Below are 21948 nucleotides of genomic sequence, written 5' to 3'. Positions count from 1 at the left end.
ACATTTTTAAATAATAACGCGTGTATATTATATAACTGTAATTTGTAACTAAATAGATGAATTACTTGAGTAGGGTATCTACCCCAGTAAACCTTCATTCGCTTCGTCCATGGATGCAATCATGCATGCAACCACCCAGTTGGACGTTAAAGTTGATGCAATCATGCAACCACTCGTCAAATTTGAGCCGATCGTAAGGCCTGGTATCCAGTATAGCGAAAGACTCAAAAGTGCCGAAGACTTTGTGGAACGGGAAAAAGGATCTAATAATGTTGTCGAATCTCTCTTGCTCCACGTGAAATTGGATGAACCTTTATCTAATGAGTTTAATTAGAGTAGAAAATTGGAAGTGGATCTTACTTTAAGCGGTTTAGTACATTTAACAATTCACATCAAGTCCTGTGTTCGATTTTTCTTTCCCGAATACCCTTAGTAAATTATATAAAAAAAATTGAAGGGGAAAAACTAATGTAAACAAATCCAACATTATTAAGGGCTGTATTCATAAGTGTTGTATTACACTTCAGATTCCAAGTGAAGCTTTCAGGAAAGAAGAAAAAAATGGAAACATGCCTCTTGCTAATTTACCTCTTTGCAAAGCTCTCTACGATGAGGCACTTGCATGGAGTGCTACCAAAGAAGCATAAATGCCATCCTCGACATTGAGCAAAGTTTCATGCTTTCCTTTCTCTGCAATCACTCCATTTTTCACCACGGCTATTAAATCTGCACTCCTGATCGTGGATAACCGATGAGCAATCACCACCGTGGTTCGATCCACCATGACACGATCCAATGCATCTTGAACTACGCGTTCGGATTCCGCATCAAGCGCACTTGTGGCTTCATCTAGTAGTAAAATCTTTGGGGCCTTCATTATGGCTCTTGCAATTGCCACCCTTTGCTTCTGTCCACCGGACAACTGAACACCCCGCTCTCCTACGGTTGTATCATAACCCTGCATTGTTTTCCAAACTCTATGCATTAATCTCCATCATTCTCAAGATATTTTCGTAATATTTCATCAACTAGTCCTCATTTATGCAAAATCATGGCAAAAGTGAAATACGTACATATACAACCGGTTATATACTTAATCAAAGATAGAACCGGGGGGAAACAAAATAGACAATAAGTTGTATAGTGTGCGTTTATTGACAATTTAGTGTCCCTTCAGTTCTATTTTTTATTAAAATTTTGTGACCAGTCCTATTTGTGCATAGATGGACAAATGTGTTTAAGTTAGTGCCTACCTGTTGTAAACTACTGATGAATTTGTGAGCGTTTGCCAATTCTGCTGCAGCTACAATTTCAGCTTCTGTTGCATCCCCTTCCTTTCCATATGCAATGTTGGCTCGGATTGTGTCATTAAACAATACAGGCTCCTGGCTCACCAGCCCCATTTGCTGTCTCAACCACTTTAACTGTAGCTTTTGGATTTCCATTCCATCTAGTGTAATGTAACCCGAATCAGGATCATAAAATCTCTGCAACAAGGAGACGACTGTTGATTTCCCACTTCCGCTTTCTCCCACCAGAGCAACCGTCTGCATAATGTAAGTCAAAATGTAAGTTCCGGTAACATAAATCAGACTAAGAATTCCAAATCTTTATATTGATTGAAAAGGAGGAGTAAATGTACAAAGCATGCTAGTAAGTTACCTTGCCAGGATGGATGGTCAAGCAAAGATCCTCAAAAATTTTAACGTCAGGTCTGGTTGGATACTTGAAACTCACATGTCGAAATTCAATTTCTCCCTTAACATTTTCCATAGTTTTTCCTGAGTCATCACTGGAGTCTATCTTTGATTTCCGGTCGAGAATTGCAAATATGGAAGCAGCAGAGCATTTTACTTTACTTACATCAGGGGCTAGGGATCCAGACTGAGACACTCCAACAGCTGTTATAGTGAGAGCAAAGAAAACCTGTAAACCAGGACAACAAATGTTAATGGACTGAATCGAATAATGAAGATTTATATCTCAAATAACAAGTATTTATTTAGCAAAGTGCGCATCCTGCAGTTATGTTTCCTGAGCTAGGTAGTAACCTGAAGACTTGTAGCATAACGTAGAAGAACTTACCCGGAAAACATCAGAGACTGTCGTCTTGCCTGCTGCAACTAGTCGGGCACCAGCATAAAAACTACACGCGTACACAGAAAAAAGAAAAAAGAATGATAGCCCAAATCCTATCCCACTGATTAACCCTCGTCTAATCCCTGTCTTAATAGGGCCTTCACATTTTCTCTGGTATAACTCCATCACCTTCTCTTCAGCACAGAAGGAAGCAATTGTTCTAATACTCCCTACAGCATCAGTCGCTACTTGACTTGCCTCCTCGTACATTTTCTGCAACCATTTAGAATTTTCAGTATTGTTAGAAAAGGATTAGTCTTATACATGTTATGTACGCTCACCAGCCACTAGTTGTAAGAACTTGTTTGGTATCAAGGATTGGATTGGATAACTGATTAGGTTCCACGTATATTGAATGAAAACATGGATGATGTTTTGCTCCTGATCACCTAGTGAAGATGGGACTTTCTTGCGCAACTGTGTATCAGGAGTTGCTTGTTCCTCCTATTTTCATAATTGATATTCTTGGCGACGACAGGGTTGGTTTAATCAGACCCCATCTTGTTTCTGTTTGAGTTCTGCTGTTGGTGTTGTCTCTTTCCATCCGAAAAAATGGTTGATGTTTTGAGGTGCACCAGATAGCGGTTGTAAAGTACATATTTTTTATAGTTTGAGATTGGAGAAATACCTTTGCATCTGCACTGAATCCTGTCATGAACTTGACTTGAACGTAACCAGTTACTCCTAACAGCGGAAGCAGAACTAGGATTATAAGAGCGAGTTGCCAATTTGCCACAAAAGCAATCACCAAACCAGCAATTGCCATTGCTAGATTCTCAACAACCAAAGCTAGAGCATCTCCAACCAGCCCTCGCAGAGAAGCTGCATCTGCAGAAAGCCTTGCACCAATTGCACCACTCGAGTGCTCAGGATCGTCAAACCAACTTACTTCCATGTAAACCACCTTCTCAAAGCACAGAGATCGGACTCGTTTTATTAATTTACAACCAGCCACAGCAAAAAGGTACTGTCTTGCGGGAAGTACTATGAAAGATGCCACTCCTAGAACAATGAAGATTAAGGCCCAAAACTTAGAGTCCTTTCGGAGTTCATGAGGTGGCTCAAAGAAGGACTTGATTACACTGGATATCAGTACCCCAAAAGTAGGTAAGATTGCCCCATTGGCTGCTGCGGCTATGGTACCAAGTAATAAAACAGGGATCTCTGGCTTGTTCAAGTAAGCCAGGCGACGAAGTGAAACTTCTGGAGGCGCGCTTGATGATGCTGACTCAGGAATATCAGATCCTGCATGTGCTGTTTCAGGGACACCTACTGCAGACGGCACATCATATGAGACTGAGAAGGAATGACGACTGCTACTTCCTCTTCCAGATGATCCCTTGCTTATGGATCGTAAGTTTGAAAGTCTTTGTCTTGAATGTTTCCGATAATCCATACTTATAATTTCTGGCCTTTCATGATCATTCACAGAAGTTTGTTCTGACACACTGCTCATTTCTTGCAACCTTATAAGCTGGCTATATGCTCCATCAGGGTCCTTGATTAGCTCAGAATGTGGACCTGCTCAGACGAAAAAGATCAGTATGTGCAGTACGATAAATTGTAAGAAAACGTCGAACTATTGGCAGTGAGATTGCAGACCCATATGGTATAATAGGATACCTTTTTCGACAATTGTTCCCCTGTGTATAACAGCAATGGTGTCAGCATCCCTTACTGTGCTCAAACGGTGGGCTACAATGACTGTGGTGCGGTTTACCATAATTTTGTCCAGTGCCTCCTGCACAACTCTCTCAGATTCTGCATCAAGAGCACTTGTGGCTTCATCTAATAGTAGAATTCTTGGGTCTTTCAGAATTGCTCTAGCTATGGCAACTCTCTGCTTTTGGCCCCCAGACAGCTGAGCTCCATGTTCACCAACCATTGTGTCTAGTCCCTGAAAAAAGAATTGAACAAGCAAAATGGTAAAATTTCACCTAGTGGAGTTAAAAATTGACAGCAAATATTCAGCGACGAAACACCCAAACTTAGAGCAACTATAAACAGAATTAACCTGAGGCAGTTTGTCTATGAATTTAGCAGCATTAGCAAGCTCAGAAGCAGCCAGTATTTCTTCATCAGTGGCACCATCCTTCCCGTAGGCAATGTTATCTTTAATGCTAGAGGTAAACAAAACGGGTTCCTGGCTGACAAGGCCTATTTTCTGTCTGATCCATTTCAGCTGGAACTCTTTCAGATTAATACCATCAATAAGAACTTCACCAGCTTGGGGGTCATAAAATCTCTCAATCAAACTGATCACAGTTGATTTACCACTTCCGCTCTCTCCAACCAAAGCAGCAGTTACACCACTAGGTATTGAGAGTGAAAATCCATGGAATACTTGTTCATCTGGTCTCGTAGGATAACTAAAATGAACATCCCTCAGTTCTATGTCTCCACGTATATCATGCAACTGCTTCCCATTAGTATCATAAGCATCTATCTCTGGCTTTCTGTTAATCGTCTCAAACATCTTGTAAGCTGCAGCTTGTCCAGCAGCAAATGCATTCATGGATGGAGATGCTTGCCCAAGAGACCTGAAAATTTATCGCATTAACTTTCATATCTTGATATTCTGAAGCATCACATTATCCAATTTTTGGAGTGAGAAAGGAGGAGGAGGAGAGGAGGAATAGTCTAAGTTTTTTAATATCGCATTCTTGCAACGCAAAGATGATGCCAAATTTATGGAAATGCACTTACATGGAACCAGTCAGCACAGCGAAAATTACATTTATTACTTCTCCTCCTGTATATCCTCTTTCAAGAATCATCTTTCCGCCAAACCATATAGCCAAAGCATAACTACACATCATAACAAGCAATACCGCTCCAATTCCAAATCCAGATGCCAAGCCCTCTTGCACACCAGAATTGTATGCCTTAATTAAGGAGTTGTTGTAATTAGCTATAGCTTGTTTTTCTCCTGTAAAGGATGCAACCTGCATTGGGAACGCCTGTAAGATTTAGTTCTATAAAAAGACAATATTATTATGAAAAATTTATTTTAAAGACAAGTAGGCGTACAGTTCTTATTGAACCAATTGTCTGCTCTACTACAATTGCTGCCTGTGAATAAGCAGTTTGCCCCTGGGATGCCAACTTCGATATAATTATGCCTATGACGGCACCAGAGAGGACGAGAAGGGGAAGAGATGATAGCATGACAAGGGTGAGAAGCCATCCCTTAACAAATGCTATAACAAAGCCTCCGATGAATGTTGCAATTAATTGGATAAAACTTCCTACCTGCCATAAGAAAATGAAACGGAATCAAGATGTTAATTAGAGATAATGACAATAACTGAAGGCTGTTGTGTGGCATGTAAATACCTTTTCGCCCATTGCCGCTTGAATGAGCACGGTATCACCTGACATCCTCCCAACAATTTCCCCAGTGTTCGTTTCTTTATCAAAAAAGCCAACATCTTGCCTTATAATTGTTTTCAAGTATAAACTTCTTATTCGTGAAGCTTGTCTCTCTCCAGTGACCATCCAGCAAGACATTTCTGGCATATAGAAAAAGCTAATTATCTCATTTTCCAATAAGCCAAGTTATTTCCTTAATACCTGCAGGGAGTTCAGTAAAACTTACGTAGAAATGAAAGAGCAGCAGCTGCCACAGCCAAATAAACGAACTTTAGAGCCACCTGAAAAGGATATTAAGTTGGCCTAAATTATTTCCCACTAAACCTAGTAATAATAGTTGCATATAGCACAATTTACAAATATGAGAATTTCTTAATGCAGAAATTTGGTGGAGGGGCAATGATCATATTTAGCAACAAAACTGCAGGCACCAGATAACCGGAAAAAAAAAACAAAAAAAAAGTTCCAATAAGGAAGTTGAGAGCTCAGTTGACATAAAAATTCGGATGGAACTGTATCGAACAATGTACTGCATACGTTGTTCTTTGCTTTCCTTTTATGATATTGCTCGGTTGACTTAATTTCTAGAGATGTTGCACTACCAGAGAGAAGTATTTATCAGGTTTTAGTCACAGAATATTTACCTCGGAAACTGCATCAACCACGCCTTTGGTATTCCCCGCTCCTCCAAAAGAATTAATCACATCTCCAAGGATTATGGTCATGAGAGGCATACAGATCCCATTTCCAATGGCGCTGATTGTACCAACAGACATTAACAGGTAATCCAAGGAATCAGCAAAGGAGAAAAGCTTGTGAAATGGAACCGTTTTGGTGCCATCCTCCTTGCTCTTGCTTGTATCTTGTGCGTTGTTTTCAGAATCCACCACTGCTGAGTTTCCGTTTGATGCTGTCGTGCCCTCCTCCTTGATTACATCTCCATTAACAGGATTTTCCTCAGCCATGTCTTTAACAGTAATAGTTTTAACTTGCTATAATTGACAAGCAGCAGCACTTCCGAACTCTTCTTCTTTTTTCCCTTTTGTTTTCTTGGAAATTCAACACTTCAGAAAGCTTAGTTGCTTTGTTTTACAACACAAGCAACTCAGACAACTTGGATGGTGAGATCAGAGCTGCAGGAGAAACAATTTATGGTTTGAGTAAATTGTACTTAAAAAAACCGCATTAGTTCATGAGCACTAAATTGACTATACAGGACCTCTTGCAACCAAAGTTCTGCAGTTTTGGTAAGCAGTAAAGAATACAAACCCATATACGATTCCGGCATTGAAAACAAAAAATTTGGCCCCATTGAAACAACACAAGTAGTAACTCAATAAATAACGAAGAAGGGTGGTTGTTATTCTGCAGTGAAAGATTATTACAACAGAACTAAACTAATCATTAAAATACTTCACAAAGCATGCAATATAGGGAAGTTAATTCTTCTCAGATTTTCATATGAACAAAAAGAATAACCACCTTAAAAACTACTAGCTTGATGAAACGAGGAATCAAACGAAGGAAGGAAACAAGTGGGCAGCTGCTAACGCATGCTAATTGATAAAGGACTGAAACTTTAAGGAAGAGACAGTTTTACAAACATCAGAGGTGCAACCTTAAGAGTGGTGCAGGAAACATTGTAACTGCGAAAGATGAAGTTTCTTACCAGTTTTTGGGAAATGGGTTGATAAAGTTTTTTGGAATATTCCCCGCTAACCATTGCTTTTTATACATCGCAGCCCTACAGATGAGTCAAACGTTCACATTATGGAGAAGATTAAAGAAAATAGATACTTTTAAACTTAGTTGAATGAAATACAATTCAAGCTCTGACTTTGATTAATTTTTCTTAGTTTTTAGGAAAATTAATGAAAAAAATTTAAAAACTTTAAGTTTTAATGATAAAGATAAAATTAAGAGTAAAGTGAATAATACTAGGATTGATTTTTTAGTGTAAAAATATAATTTTTCGATAAAGTAAACAGTACCGTGAACTTTTCGTTAAAACTTTATTCTTTCTTTTTTTTTTTTTTATTTATTTTTTTTTTTTTTGTGGTTTTCTTCTTCTTCTTCAAGTAATGAAGTATCTGGGAAACTTGGGTTGCTCTGATATCTGGCGGTCGTAGTCCAACTCCGATATACCATTTGATCTCCTGGGTCCGTTGTGCTGCTCGTGGGTTGCGATTTACGATGTAGCCGTCGTGTCCTGATGTACGGAGGTCAACTGTGCTCCGACCACCCTATCCCACTGTCCTGTTGGCTTTTAATTTTTACACGGACGACGAGTTTCTTCTTGTAATGTCATTGGGTCCATGTTTGCCTTTCCATTTTTTGTACCACTTTATCCAAAAAAAATCTTCGTGGCAGTCCAAGTCCAACCAACATGCACTTCTCTCTTTAAAATGACTTGATGGATTTAGAATATTTTTTTTCTTAAAGTAATTTTAAAAAAATATATGTAAACTATCTTAATTTAATTTTATGAATATTTTAATCTAAAAATTTTTAGATTTCAATAAATATTGAAAAATCACTAAACTAACACCATGAAACTAGTGAAACACTATGAAAGAATATGAAATGCATGAAAAAAAAATTTAATTTAGACCGTTGGATCTTTTATTTACTGTTGATTTGATCACGTTAGGTTTCAGCCGTTGGATTCAATGAATTTAGAAATATAAAATTGAAAAAAAATACACATATATGGTGGGTAAGCCCACTAACCTAGGGGTTTGACCTAAGTTTGTCTCAAATATGAGTTTTGGGTTAAAACTCATATTTGGCCCAAAGGTTGGAGCAAGTTAAAGTGGATTTAGAACCTAAAATTTGAATTTTACTTCAAGAGTTTGAATAGGTCTAATGAGTTTTTTTCCAAAATCCAAAGGACCAAGATTGAATAATACCTAAAATCTTGACCATATTCTTGGCCAATAATATGGGGCGATATGGATGCAACACATTATCATTTTATCGAATGTCTCCGAAGGGACTATGCAATATTGTTATATTTTTACACGAGCAAATAATAATGCAACGAGTATGTCCTTTTGTTTTAGAAAACAAGGAATGTGTTGTTAATTACTGTTAAACAAAACAAGAGACCATGACAACATCTTATTAGGTCATGACGTGAATGGAATGAGATTCAAGCTTGTTTTCCTGTATCACCCTTATAGCGTGACAAGTCTAAGCATGGAGAAAAACAAAGAAAAAGAGATTTACACTATGTTATGTACTTGCAAATTCTTTTTCTCCAGAATAATGCCTATTTTTCTTTGTGTCTCTTGCTCTTTTTTCAGTCACAGAGAAATGAATTTACTTTGTTATTCTAGTAGTAGAGAGAAATGAATTTATCTTGTTATTTATAAGTTTTCTCTCTATATGATAGAGCGATATCAATTTCTCTTACACCTCTCACACGAAAATAATAAACATAAATGAATTTATTCTGTTATATGCAAGTTTTTTTTCTGTCTATAAACTCATCGGTGTTTATTGTCTACACAACAAATTGAGTAAAACAAGAAGCTGGTGTTGGAATTATGTTCATAAATTGAATAATTAAGTTGCATCTTAAAAAGAAACACCACAAGACTGCAACAAAACACAAATGATGGCATCAAATGTGGCTTGTATGGAATATTATTGCACTCATGAAAATAAAAAATGCTCGAGCTTATGCTATAGAAGAACAATTTCAATATGACTTTCTAGGGAGACTTTTTCTTGGGTCACTACCATTTTAGGGAGACTACTAGCAAAATGCCCGCGCGTTGCTGCGGGATTTGAATGCATCAGCCTTAACTACATGAATAAGACACATTTAACCTGAAAAAAATTCAACAAAATCATGAACGAACAAAAGGGATAGAGGAGTGAATGGTGTAGGTAAGATAAGTAGCTTGACTTTTGTATACATTCAACCGAGCTGATTACAAAAGATGTGGTTGCAAAAAATGCTCTGATTCCCTAAGCAACATGCATTTTACACATATATTACCCTTGAAGTTAAGATGGCAAAATATATGTCCTGCAAGCCAATCACCTGTTTTAGCAGTTAAACAAAAAAAAAAACATAAAAAGTGTTTCGTTCCTGTTTCAGCAGCTAAGCAACTAAGTAGAAGAATGTTTGTTCGAGTTGATGCAATGAGAGTTCTCCTTATACGTTAACGCTAAGAAAAATTTAACTGGGTTAGTTTGTTGATATGCAACCCAAAATTAACACTAATAAAAAAAAGCACTTGAATCAAATCCATAAGCAAAAATAGATGTTAAACATGAGAAAAATTACATGGAAAAGAAAACAATGTTAAATATCCTAGGTGCTCCATTTATAATTATTCTCTATTTCTATATATTTAAACTACCAATTATTAGCACAAATATTTCATCTCCTTGCAACTACCACAACTACATATAAAACATACTTGATAGAGCATGTAATTGCTTTAACGTCTTTATCAAAAAATTCGTTGGTTAGGAAATGCAGAGTGTTGCAATGAAAACATGAAGACCGAATACAGGAGTGTGAATTCAGTGTGCCGTATGCTATATCAATGTTAACATTTCATTTTTACTTAAAATAGCCCCAAAGATTATATAATAATATAGAACTCACCAAACCACCAAACCACTTACCCTAACAAAAAAATGCTGAGAATAAACATGTGTCAATATGTAGCTAAAGGGAGACATAAACTGCAAATCAACAGTGACTAAAAACAAAATCTCAGAGACCAAACATACATAAACATGCAGCAAAAAGAAAAAAAATGTCGGAAAAACTAACCTTTAATTGTGATTCTAACGAAAACAGCGAGGTTGATTGAACCTACAGATCATGCGCAACCATCTCCTAAAACCAAAGCAAACGCAAGATAAGCTAAAAATAAATAACTTCATTCAATAAATTCACAAAATTAACTCCAAATCACTAAATTAGCCTCTTGAATTCAGCTAGAGATCTCATTAGGAAGCCCAACATTTTTTTAGAATATGATTAGCATTCTCACCTGTCATTTTCAATGTGAATTTCACACTTGCTTTCGACTCTAGCATTGTCAACCACTTTTGTTCCAAATCTTGTATTCCAGTAACGGGTCCCAACATCTTGCAATTTAATAAAGGAGCATTGTAAGATTGTATAGATGCATAGAACAGATAAAGCTAATGACAGAGAGCTAAGCTAATTCACCTCTTCCAAAAGTCCATGTCTCCACCCAAGCCTAAACATCCCAAAATTGCCCCGATAAGTGTGTTGTCTTGACCTGCAAGATTTATAAAGAAGAAGCAGAGAAATTGATGCATAACCACAGATTAAAAATTGCAGACATAATAAAAGGAACAAATTGAAAACACTAAAAAGAAACAGCCAACTGACATCAGAAACCTTTACCTGTGCTTCCCTTTTACATGCTGCTATAGTGTTTATTTTTCCTTTTCGATTTAGAAATCTGCAATTCTGCTATAGAAAATGAGAGAATTGAATTACATATATTTTAGAATGACATTCCACCCCCTCCTGCCAATATCCTTTTAGAATGACATTCCTACCCATTTGCAAAACAAATTACAAACAAATCATAAGAGTATCTTCATTCATAAAACCTGACTTCTAAACATGTCAATGTCCAAAATTCTCCCATTTTCAACATGCATTTTTCAAGAAGAGACATACACTGGCACACATACAATGAAAATCATATGAAAAAAAGAGCCAAGAAATCACATAAAAGTATCAATCTTTGAAATTTTATTTTCCTTTCCCCCATCACAGCCAAAAAATAAAGGGTAAGTCTACAAATATCAATTTTCATGCCACAAATTTGTGATACATTACAATCTAAAATCACACACATACATCATACATACACATACATCAGAGGAAGGGAAGCAAATATTTTCAACAAACGCGATGTAATTCCTTACCTGAGAAAGGTTTGGCCCGGTGATGTGTACTATCCAAACTTTGCACATCCAGAAAGTGAAAAATATGACCTACCAAGGAAATCAGAGCATGCATGTGTTAGGTTTATCATTTGTCTGTCAAACTGTGCAGTAGAGACCAAAATCAAAGAGATTGGTGTGTTTTACCTTTGAATTTTCCAGTTTCCAGACTGATTTGCAGTGGCGGACTGCATACGAAGTTGCAGGCCTCCTTGATTTTCTTTTCCTTAGCGGGAGAAAATGAGGCTCTGGGTTTATTGGGGAGATGATCGAAGCCTATGGAAAACTTATACAGCTACAAAATGGAAAATTTAAGAATAACAAACAGTATTAGGCATAAAAACAGACTAAAATATAGAATCAATCCAGAAACTGGTAATGCCTTATTCAAGGGTTAAAAGGGGAGTTAAACTGATTGAAATACAAATAGTCACTACTCGTGACATGATTAGGGCTAACGAATATGATCAATCATTCTAACATTCTTCCTAGGTTATCCAATCTAGATGACAAAAATGGCTAATTTTGTTGACCAATTAACTGGATTAGCTAACACTTCCTAAAGAGATATTCTTCATGCTTCACATCTCTTAACTGGACCTGTAATAGAATTCTAGCATAGTATCCCAAATGGTATTGAATTGGATGACGAAAATGTCGAACTTCTAAATAGCTTATCGTATACTTGTGATTTGTGAATGAAGGTTTTGGATTGTTTTGTATTCATGAATAACGATCATATGCTTGATAATTATCATGCTAAGAAATTACCAATCACATATTTAAAATCTAGGCACAAAAGTTTTAGAAAGATAAATAAAAAATCCATATAACTAAATAGGCTTTGAATATGCTATCAGGGCACATGATTATATACCTAAAAATGGCAACGAACCAGCTTCTTCCTCCCACGACCCAACTTTCTGAAATTTCAAAGAAAATAAATCCATTAGAAATTGAGAGAAATTTGGCATATATACAAATCAAAAAGCAGAGGAGCAGAAGGTTCAAATCCTAATTTCAGAAGCATGTTACCTAGGAACATAACATACTAAGCAGCAAACTCTAAGCAAAATTAACTTGTTTAGGGTAATAACACATTATTCATTAAAAGAAATCCTTTTTCGTAGACATGTAACTATAATATTAACAACGATCACGAATACGAATGAAATGTTTACTTTGTTTGAATTAATCCAAAAGACACGATTTTATCATGTCAGACATGCTAATGAAAACCCCTTTTAAAGAAGTCAACATGAAATGCAATCAACTATAAATCCGTGATCAATGTGAACTGAAAAATGAGTAAACCTAGTGACATGCAGGATAGAGACCTAATACTGTTAAATACACTGCAGAAAGTTCGAAAAAAATCTTGTTGCAGGCACAAATCAGTTAAAGAGTTCAAAGATAAGCGAGCTTGCTTAGAAGAGAATTATCTTTACACCCAGAGTACAAAACAAAAGCAAACCAGAATTGTTTTGCTTCTTCAAGCAGTACATAGAAATGCATTTAAGTTAGACCAAATCCAGATTAAAGCAAGTGGTCCAGCAAAAGGATTCTAAAAGATCACCTCAAACCTGATTTCATCATAAACATTATTAATATGACTATAGAATGGAGAAATAATAATACATACTATTCCATTGCCAATGGCTGACGTATTTGATATTAACAGATCTTCGTTTCTTTGAACAGATTTGCGGCTTGCTTGTAAGAGTTTTTGTCCAATGACAATACTTTCTGTAATCAGAACCATATAAATCCACAGAAACTAAAATCAAGAAACGACAACATAAACAAAAAATAAATTTAAAGAGTAAATAGAAGTACAGTTTATAAACTAAACTTTACAAACAAAATGACATTTACAATAAGAAAGAACAAAACAATAAACTCGATCACAATCGAAAGGGGGCAAAGAGTGGCAACCTTGCACAATTCCATATAAGAATACAAACTAAAGGTCATATATCAAACAACTTTGAAATTGAAACATAATATAAAAGTATTTCTTGTACATGCAACCAACAGGCCTCTAGAAAATTAAAGATAAATTGAAAATCAACTGTTCGTATCGAGATGTTCGATCAAATTGAAGAAAATTCACAGCAAAACGGAAAATGAAAATATCAACTCACTGAAAGCCCACAAAAGAAAAACCCAAAAAAACAAAAGAAAAGAAAAGAAGAAGAAAACTGACCTTAAAACAAAGAACAATACACAGAATAGAGAGATGCATCCCCAAAATGAGAGAAAATGACAGAAAATGAAATAAATAAAGGAACCCCCACAACTTGACCTAACAGTGCAACAAAATCCGGAAATAATTCACAGCAAAAGGGCTGAAATGATGACAATCTATGCTAACAGTAAAGAATCCAATAAAAAATGGAACTTAGCTTTCGAAATCTAGCCACTCATCCGACACGCAAAAGGGAGAATAGAGAGAGAGAGAGATCGAAGTACCGTTAGTTAAAGAGTGGACGGCGTCAGTTCTTAGAGCACAGTAATCCTTGAAGATCTCTTCCGCCGTTGGCGGACTCGAACCCATCTCCCTGCTCCTCTCCTTCATCTCATCGAACCTCTCGAGGTACAGAAATGGAGGGCAGTTTGTGTGGTTTTGGTTTTAGGAAGCAGGAGCCGATGCTATTCCAGAGACGGTGTTGTGGCTGCTAGGGTTTGAGTAGGAGCGAGTGAGGAAGAGTGAGAGATGGGAGGAGAGCGCACGCTTCTAACCCAGCAATCCGTGCCAAACCAAACGGACAAAATTACCCTCCCAACCCAGCCCCATCTGCCTGGTATTGTTGTAAATAGCATGAAATCGAGTGGTTCCGTGCTAAACCATTAGGACAAAATCATCCTCTGAACTTTTGAGAATTACCCTCCCAATCCAGCTTAATTTGACTGGCATTTTTGTAAATAGAGTGAAATCGAGTGTCATTTTCTTGACTGTAGCCATGAACAGGCCAATTCCCCTCCAACTTTAGAATAGATAATTTGTGCACGCATGTTTATAAATATATTCTTTTTATACACTGATGTTGATGTAGAAGAAAGGGTTTTGGCTAAACCGCTTGGCAGATCAGTAATAATTAAGTATCCAACTAGTCAATTTGAAATTCTGAATTTCGAAATGATAATTATCATTAGATCATAATAATAACGACATGTTTATAAAACTTTAATCAAAAGATATGTCATAAATATTTTCTCAAGTTGCTCACAATATAGAACCAAAGAGATTCTCTGATCTGTTGAATTAAGCTTTGCTTAGTGGCCAAGTTAGTAAAATTAATGAAAGGACTATCTGGCCAGCTCATTGGATGACAAATCTATGTGCACGTGTACTAATTAAGCAGTCGTAACCAATAGAAAACCTAGTAGGAAATCAAGTATTTTGTTGAAAATTCAAAACCTCTAGATTTTCAAGGGGATGAAAATTCCTTATGTCACGCAGCCAAAAGTAAAACTGGAATCTATAGATTATTGGGAGTCAGAGTTGGTTGCGGTCGAACATTGAGTTGCATCCATGTCATATTGGAAGGAAATCATCGTCATGTTCTCATTGGCATTGTTTGTTTGCACAGAATCAAGGTCAAGAATCGATTCTGTTAATGAGACTCAATAGAAATCGGATGAAGATGTCGTGACTACCTTGAAGAAACGAGAGAGTTTCATGTCTTTGTGACAGGTTTTCTAAACAATACTTCGGAAGGTTGTATTACTAAGGCAGCTCTCACTTTTATTAAACCATGAGGGTCGAGTATGATCAAAATACATAAGAATATCATGCTTTCTGTGAGCGACATCCCTGAACCAAACATTACTTGGAGAACTGTCCAACTTGACCAAAGGTTGTTTGTTCAAAATTTGGCTCTTAATTGGAACGACATACATGGAAATGGTAGAGAAAGTAAGGTATTTGGCCTCCAAAAAGGACTGGGGTTTTAGACCCTCAGGAAATCCCCAAGTAGTGCGGAATAGGATAATCACCGGATTGCTCCCTATAATGTTTTTGTAGATTCTGAAAATTTCATGGAGGTCAATGCACCAGCCAGCCAGTGTGATGGCGAACACGATGAACTAAAGCGAGTTTAATACTCATTCTTGGGACAGTGAATTGGCAAAATTGTTGAATAATCATTTGCTTAGACGTTTAATTATGGTGGATTGTTAAGCATAATTGTGTTGCAGCTGCAAACAATTTGATTAGTGACTCCGATAGAGCGATGTGCATTTCAAATAGGTGATTAACAATCGAACAAAAAAAAAAAAAAAAAGGGTTAAAAACATTCACTCCTGCACACAATGTCTTGTATTCGAAGTGTTGCTTGTATCCTAAACAAAAAACAGACCTAGGATCATTATGAAAAGGTTTTGGAACTTAAAACAGATTATCATCCATAGCAGTTGACCAACCTGAGAAAAATATGTGATGGGCCTCATGATTGAAAAAGCCCAAAAGAAGAAAAAAATGATTATGCATAAATAATTTCCGTTGCATATGAACTTCATATTCAAATGATTAATTGTGTTTTGTTTTAGTGTATCCTCGTTCTACTAGAATGATGATTATTAATTCTCTGATCTTGGAATGTGAGTAGTTTGATTCTAAACTCGTGTGAATGTGATTTCTATTCTTAAAAACATCATGTAAGTACTTTATTAGAGAAAATTACGAGTTTAAATTTCACTTATTTGCTTCGATGAAAAAGAAGTTTTATATAAAACGTCATAAGATAATACAAAATGTTTTTGACACGTTGTGAAATGGACATTGAATATCTTCGAAAATTTAGACATGTTTATATAATTTTAGTAAAGTTAAGCAAGCCAAAGCTAAAAATAAAAATTCTCTGACGGGGGTGCCCCGATAGACCCGACAGCGGTCGCAGCAGCTGAGCGACAAACCAATCAATCTCTTCCACAAAACACTTAAAAGGCAAACCTTCACTTGCACTAGTGCTTTTCCTGTCGTTGTACGGGACTTAAAATTATCAGATATTTTCAGATTCCACTCTTCTTCTACTCCTCTCGCGCTCCGCAACTGCAACTGCAACTGCAAGGACCCAGCTTTCAGCTTTAGAGATGTACGCGTCCGAGGCGTTGGGGAAATTCTCAGTTTTCAGAGAGACCCCTGTTTCAATGGTGGCTTCCAGCTCTCTCAGAACCCCGTTTCGAATCCGACCCATGTCCCAGAACTTCATCAGCAGCAAGAATTTGCTCCGGAATCATGGAATGACGTGCAACTGCAGCAGCGGCGGTGGCGGCGTTGACGAGAAGTCAGCGTTTTCGTTGACTTCGTCGAGCAAGTACGAAGTGGATTACTTGGGAGAGAAAACCAAAGGGGATTTGAATGTGAAGATGGAGCATCTCCAAGCTTTTGGTAACTTTTTATTATTCCCCTATCCAAATTCCAGTTCACTCTTTCAATTTTCCCACTTGTGAAACTGCAACTGCATTAGCCTGCAATGTGTAAAGTTTTGATCTTTTTTCGAAAACCCGCGTAGGAATTGATGGTGATGTAACTTTGAAAGGGCCGATTGAGGAAGTTGCCAGAGTGGAGGCTGAAGAAGCTGGAGACTTGCTCAGAGACTTGGGTATTCGGGTGCTGTTATTTAATCTTTTTGTTGCATACATTTGTTTTCAAGTGACAATTTTCGATTTTCGCACTATAGTTTTAGCCATCTGCACCCCAAATTGAATAGCTTACAATGTTTGAATGAGTGTTTAATTTACCGGTCTTGTTCCAGTGAATGTCGCACTGATCATTTGCTTATGGTGGTACTTGTGCATCGAACTTACCAGAACTTTTATGTGCAGAGCCCTTTTTCATCGAGGCAGTCACCTCGTGGCATTTTCTGTAGCCGCACGTTGAATCTCCGATCAATCAGTGCCATCGGATATGATATGGACTACACCTTGATGCATTATAACGTGATTGTAAGTTTCCTCAGTTTCTGTTTTTGTATAATTTTGCATTGGCAGTGTTGGAGCCAGAGTGCATTAGTAACCATTACTATTCTGGTTACTGCTGGTGCTGGAGGAGGTGGAATTGAGGATTGTCTGACATGGATTTGTATCTTGCAGGCTTGGGAAGGAAGAGCTTATGATTACTGTATGGAAAATTTGAAGAAAGTGGGCTTCCCTGTTGACGGTCTTGCATTTGACCCTGACTTGGTACCATCTATAAACTTGGTGAAAATTTAACGAGTATTTACATTTATGCAAGCCAGCAGATCTTCAATTTACTATTTTCTTCCCCACCTTTGCTCTATCTTTTCATATAGGTTATTAGAGGCCTCGTCATAGACAAAGAGAACGGAAACTTGGTGAAGGCTGATCGATTTGGTTATGTTAAGAGGGCTATGCATGGCACATCCATGCTGTCTAATCGAGCTATAAGGTACACTTGGAACCTTTTATTCTGATTATAGAGAAACAATGGAGAATGTGACTCACGTATAGTGTCAGCCCATGGATTTATGTTTAGTCTCGCACTGCAAATGCAAATTCAGTTTTCTTTTCTGTTATAACTAACAATAAGATTTTCCAAATGAATGTAACTATATATCATATGTATACTTGGTCTGCCCTTGTATTGTAACTTTGCGTATGCGGCTAGGTTCATCAAGCATGTAGCTCCTTAGAATATCATTTTGGGAAAAAGCTGGAGTAGTATATTCTATAGTGTGGCCTAACTTCCTTTCCATTGAAGTGAGATGTACGGGAGGGAACTGGTGGACCTCCGGAAGGAAACTCGGTGGGAATTCCTTAATACACTGTTCTCTGTCTCAGAAGCTGTGGCTTATATGCAGGTATTGGTGTTGTTTTAGCTAGATCACTTTTTTACACAACTGACTCATTTTGTTGCTATCATTTTGCAGATTTTACTTATGTAGATATTGACTCTTCATTTTTTCAGATGGTTGACAGATTGGATGATGGAACCATAGCCGCAGAACTTGGTCCACTTGATTATAAAGGGCTCTATAAGGCAATATGCTCTGCCTCAATTTTGTAGAGCTCTGGCATTGGTTTTTTCTTGCTCCTTTTTAACTCTTGACATGATTTCAGGCTGTTGGAACAGCCCTCTTCTGGGCACATGTCGAGGGTCAACTAAAGGTTAATATATTTGTATGTTTAGTATTTGTTTATTGAATAAGAATCAGATATGGGTTTGTGAACATGAACTGATTTTGGCATATATGCAGAGCGAGATAATGTCTAAGCCCGAACTGTTTGTGGCACCTGATCCAGAACTGCCACTAGCGCTTTTGGATCAAAAAGAGGTATGTCTTATAGCATCTCATCTTTGCATAGCCTGTGGCTATTATTTAACTCCTAATTTACTTGGACTTATTTGTGCATTAGGCTGGTAAAAAGCTTCTGCTCATTACCAACTCAGATTATCATTACACAAACAAAATGATGCAGCATTCCTTCAACAGATTTCTTCCCAATGAGATGGGTTGGAGGGATCTATTTGACATTGTAAGTAAATGTCATCCGTCTAGTTTTAACTTCGTGCTACATTAAATAACAATTCTCCTTTTGGGCCTCTGCTCTACAGAAGTCTGATAAATAGTTATGATCTTTAGAATTGTAACCAGGCGTCAACAGCAGTGAGTTGATTTTTTGTTTATTACTCTTATATGCAGGTAATAGTCTCCGCAAGGAAGCCAGAGTTCTTCCAAATGTCACACCCAATGTACGAGGTAGTGACGGGTGAGGGCCTCATGCGTCCATGCTTCAAGGCTAAAACAGGTGATAATGGCTATACTTCAGGGTTTAGGTGAAAACAGGTGATAGTGTGGCTATAGTTTGGTACTTTTGCCTGTTTAGCACTGAATTTCTTGTATGTGGTTGAACATGCTTTTAAGGTGTCTAGGATAAACAATTTTGTAATAATATTGCGTGTGATTCTATGGACAATAATGTCTTCTCTTAGTCTTGAGCAATGGATGGTGACATAGTCGTCATGACTCATAATTTGTAGTGAACTTTATATGCACGGAAGAAATACAGTGAATGAGCAGGGATAATACCTGAGGATACACATTTTCATGGCAATAGTAGATGAATTTAGGTGCATGTAATAAGGGGCACTGCTTGCCAGGATTGCTTGAATATTCATCTGTGCTTTGCATTGATCTGATTATTCGATTCATCTATACTTTGTTGACATCTATTTATGAATCTCATTCGCATTCCAATGTCTTCTTTCTGCAGGGGGATTGTATTCAGGAGGAAGTGCTCAGATGGTTGAGAATTCCCTAAATATCCATGGAGATGAGATATTATATGTTGGTGATCATATCTACACCGATGTAAGTCAATCCAAAGTTCATCTGCGATGGCGAACAGCATTGATTTGTCGAGAATTGGAAGAAGAGGTTTGTGCAGTTGATTTCGCTTTGCATGCTAGAGTTCAGAAAGGGAAATGCAACTAACAATTTGGCATTACTCATAATATAGTTTTACCTAGAAAAAAAAAACATTGAGACTCCAAACTGAACCCGCGTTTATATAAGTATTCCGTTATTCCACAGACCGAACACTGTGAACTAAATTTATAATTTGGTGTCCTAGAAATTGAGATTTTAATATACTTGAGCTGTTGAATGCTAATGAGGGCCTCAATTTGTTTCATGAAAATTTTGAACTGCAGTATAGTGCTTTGATTCATAGCCGGGGTCATAGAGCAGCACTAGTAGATCTTATAAATCAAAAGGAGGTCGTAGGGGATCTTTTCAACCAACTTCGGCTCGCCTCACAAAGGCAAACTAAAGGGCGTCCTGCTCAAGTAAGTTATCTTATGATCTCATTGCTTTTGTTTTTAGTTAGCTATTAGTCTAAATTGGTTTCGTTTTGAATCATCAGCATTGAATAAGCAATGTGAATGCCTTGAATGCCTAATCTAAGACTTATGTGATGTAGTGCTTCTTAACCTTATCTGGATTTTTCTGTACTTTCAGACCCTTGCTGCAACAAACTTGGATGATCAAGAACTCTCAGAAAGCATGCAAAAGCTACTTATTGTTATGCAACGACTAGACCAGAAAATTGCTCCGATGCTAGAAGCAGATGGAGAGCTCTTCAACAAAAGGTAAGATACTTACAAAGAATACGGAATTGTTTATTCACTACTAGTGTTTTATTTGTAGAAAAAGTTTGTCATATGAACACACAGTTGACCTCTTGAACCCACCTTGCATCAGGTGGGGATTTCTTTCACGTGCAGGGTTCTGGGATAAAAGCCATTTGATGAGGCAAATTGAGAAGTATGTTCTTTCTTCTGACATGTTCACTTTCGTTAATGTGAAATCTGGTCACGGCTGTGACAGATGTCAAAATTGAAATTATGAATGTCCTCATTGACATTGATGCTCTCAATTCCTTTTCATCTTACAGGTATGCTGATATATATACCTCTAGGGTGTCCAACTTCCTACATTATACACCGTTCATGTATTTCCGCTCACAGGAACAGGTAACTCAACTATCACGGCTTTCTTTATCATGCTTTCTGTGTTTGACAACCACTAAAACACCAAAGCTTAAATTGTTGGAGAATAAGCGAAACTGTCTTCTTCACGTGCAACCCTGCACGATAAATGCTGACATAGAAAAACATATAGGTGTAGCTCCGCTCTGCATTCAAACTCAGGATTTCTATGCAGACGTGATACAAAGTAAAGAAAATGCAAATAAGCAATGTATTACACTCGCACACAATCCTATAGTCTTCATGGCAACGGCCTTAGAACTAACGCTTATACGCCGTGCCTTTTGTTTCTGCAGACGCTTGCTCATGATTCGTATTCATACTACTGTTCGAGGTTTAATGGATCTGCCATGGACGACGAGGTGAACTGTATGTCGTAGAACTGCATTTTTGTTGTAAATATTGATCATGGCGGCCAAGTTTACCATATTGATTTTTATTTGAATATCCTAACTCGAGTATTGATCTGTATGATGATCCGGCACGTTACAACTTCAAGGTTTCAAACTAATAACAATAATGTGTGATTACTAATTAGTAATCAGTGCTTCTCCAATGGTCATGGCTTGTGACGGATTTACGACACCAAGGTGTTCATCACCTTTATCATTTCATCTATGCCAACCCTCAAACGAATGACGAAAATTATACGTTAAAATTCAATCTCTCACACCTATGTGGCCTTGTTTGAGAGAAATTTATATGAAACGTGTGTATCACCACGTGGCGTCTCGCTTCAATAATATAATGTGTTGATGCTTGGTTTTTTTTTTTTTTTTTTTTTGTCAAAGTAAACTTTATTAAATTTTAATATTAACGATTACATCTTCAGCTAAAATATTAAATAAAAACTCATGACCAATACCATCCCAATGGAAAGCATCTCTATGTAATGTGTCGATACTTGTTAGGGTTCGTAAAAACGAAGAATTAAAAATAAGGAAAACTAATGAAAATGACTTGAAAAATTT

General features: G+C 37.2%; 2 protein-coding genes and 3 long non-coding RNA genes across 7 annotated transcripts; 1 reads left to right on the top strand and 4 right to left on the bottom strand.

The window, feature by feature from the left end:
• Nucleotides 1-466: 466 nt before the first annotated feature.
• On the bottom strand, nt 467-7326 carry LOC103950331 (ABC transporter B family member 11). 3 transcript variants are annotated; one of them, XM_009361525.2, is made up of 13 exons: nt 7181-7326; nt 6156-6644; nt 5738-5792; nt 5476-5651; nt 5170-5391; nt 4846-5084; nt 4154-4679; nt 3763-4036; nt 2768-3660; nt 2086-2352; nt 1663-1926; nt 1254-1547; nt 467-958 (listed from the first exon to the last, which is right to left on the bottom strand). In XM_009361525.2, the coding sequence occupies exons 2-13, from the start codon at nt 6474-6476 to the stop codon at nt 605-607; spliced, it is 3885 nt and encodes a 1294-aa protein (XP_009359800.2). In that variant the 5' UTR covers nt 6477-6644; nt 7181-7326; the 3' UTR covers nt 467-604. The 3 variants fall into 3 exon arrangements, with proteins under 3 accessions (XP_009359800.2, XP_009359801.2, XP_048440466.1); XM_009361526.3 differs by lacking the exon at nt 7181-7326 and adding an exon at nt 6994-7174; XM_048584509.1 differs by lacking the exon at nt 7181-7326 and having other exon boundaries at nt 6156-7174.
• A 2294-nt stretch (nt 7327-9620) lies between these two features.
• On the bottom strand, nt 9621-10779 carry LOC125477481. The gene is made up of 4 exons (XR_007258541.1): nt 10712-10779; nt 10530-10626; nt 10307-10372; nt 9621-9689 (listed from the first exon to the last, which is right to left on the bottom strand). It is a non-coding gene; the product is annotated as an uncharacterized LOC125477481 (long non-coding RNA).
• A 226-nt stretch (nt 10780-11005) lies between these two features.
• On the bottom strand, nt 11006-11701 carry LOC125477477. The gene is made up of 3 exons (XR_007258531.1): nt 11611-11701; nt 11446-11514; nt 11006-11066 (listed from the first exon to the last, which is right to left on the bottom strand). It is a non-coding gene; the product is annotated as an uncharacterized LOC125477477 (long non-coding RNA).
• A 522-nt stretch (nt 11702-12223) lies between these two features.
• Nucleotides 12224-13867, bottom strand: LOC125477472. Its single transcript, XR_007258528.1, has 2 exons — nt 13106-13867; nt 12224-12386 (listed from the first exon to the last, which is right to left on the bottom strand). It is a non-coding gene; the product is annotated as an uncharacterized LOC125477472 (long non-coding RNA).
• A 2491-nt stretch (nt 13868-16358) lies between these two features.
• Nucleotides 16359-21533, top strand: LOC103950332 (5'-nucleotidase domain-containing protein 4). The gene is made up of 17 exons (XM_009361527.3): nt 16359-16855; nt 16980-17077; nt 17293-17412; nt 17560-17649; nt 17760-17875; nt 18188-18287; nt 18395-18466; nt 18547-18594; nt 18684-18761; nt 18844-18963; nt 19131-19236; nt 19702-19865; nt 20141-20275; nt 20448-20578; nt 20691-20753; nt 20884-20962; nt 21274-21533. The coding sequence occupies exons 1-17, from the start codon at nt 16558-16560 to the stop codon at nt 21355-21357; spliced, it is 1902 nt and encodes a 633-aa protein (XP_009359802.2). The 5' UTR covers nt 16359-16557; the 3' UTR covers nt 21358-21533.
• Nucleotides 21534-21948: the final 415 nt, after the last annotated feature.

This window comes from the organism of the source record quoted next, unplaced genomic scaffold (assembly GCF_019419815.1).
Source record: "Pyrus x bretschneideri cultivar Hongxiangsu unplaced genomic scaffold, Pyrus_bretschneideri_v1 Contig21, whole genome shotgun sequence".
Classification (NCBI taxonomy): Eukaryota; Viridiplantae; Streptophyta; class Magnoliopsida; order Rosales; family Rosaceae; genus Pyrus; species Pyrus x bretschneideri.
This window is presented reverse-complemented; position numbering and strand designations above follow the sequence as displayed.

What these genes read in the sequence shown, in the direction of transcription:
- LOC103950331 (XM_009361525.2), bottom strand. Translation starts at nt 6,476, where the DNA reads ATGGCTGAGGAAAATCCTGTTAATGGAGATGTAATCAAGGAGGAGGGC. An exon ending in CAATTGGTTCAATAAGAACT is followed by an intron (nt 5,085 to 5,169) that starts GTACGCCTACTT and finishes TTCCCAATGCAG; the next exon opens with GTTGCATCCTTTACAGGAGA. An exon ending in GGGAACAATTGTCGAAAAAG is followed by an intron (nt 3,661 to 3,762) that starts GTATCCTATTAT and finishes TCGTCTGAGCAG; the next exon opens with GTCCACATTCTGAGCTAATC.
- LOC103950332 (XM_009361527.3), top strand. Translation starts at nt 16,558, where the DNA reads ATGTACGCGTCCGAGGCGTTGGGGAAATTCTCAGTTTTCAGAGAGACC. An exon ending in AAGCTGTGGCTTATATGCAG is followed by an intron (nt 18,288 to 18,394) that starts GTATTGGTGTTG and finishes TCATTTTTTCAG; the next exon opens with ATGGTTGACAGATTGGATGA. An exon ending in ATTTCCGCTCACAGGAACAG is followed by an intron (nt 20,963 to 21,273) that starts GTAACTCAACTA and finishes TTGTTTCTGCAG; the next exon opens with ACGCTTGCTCATGATTCGTA.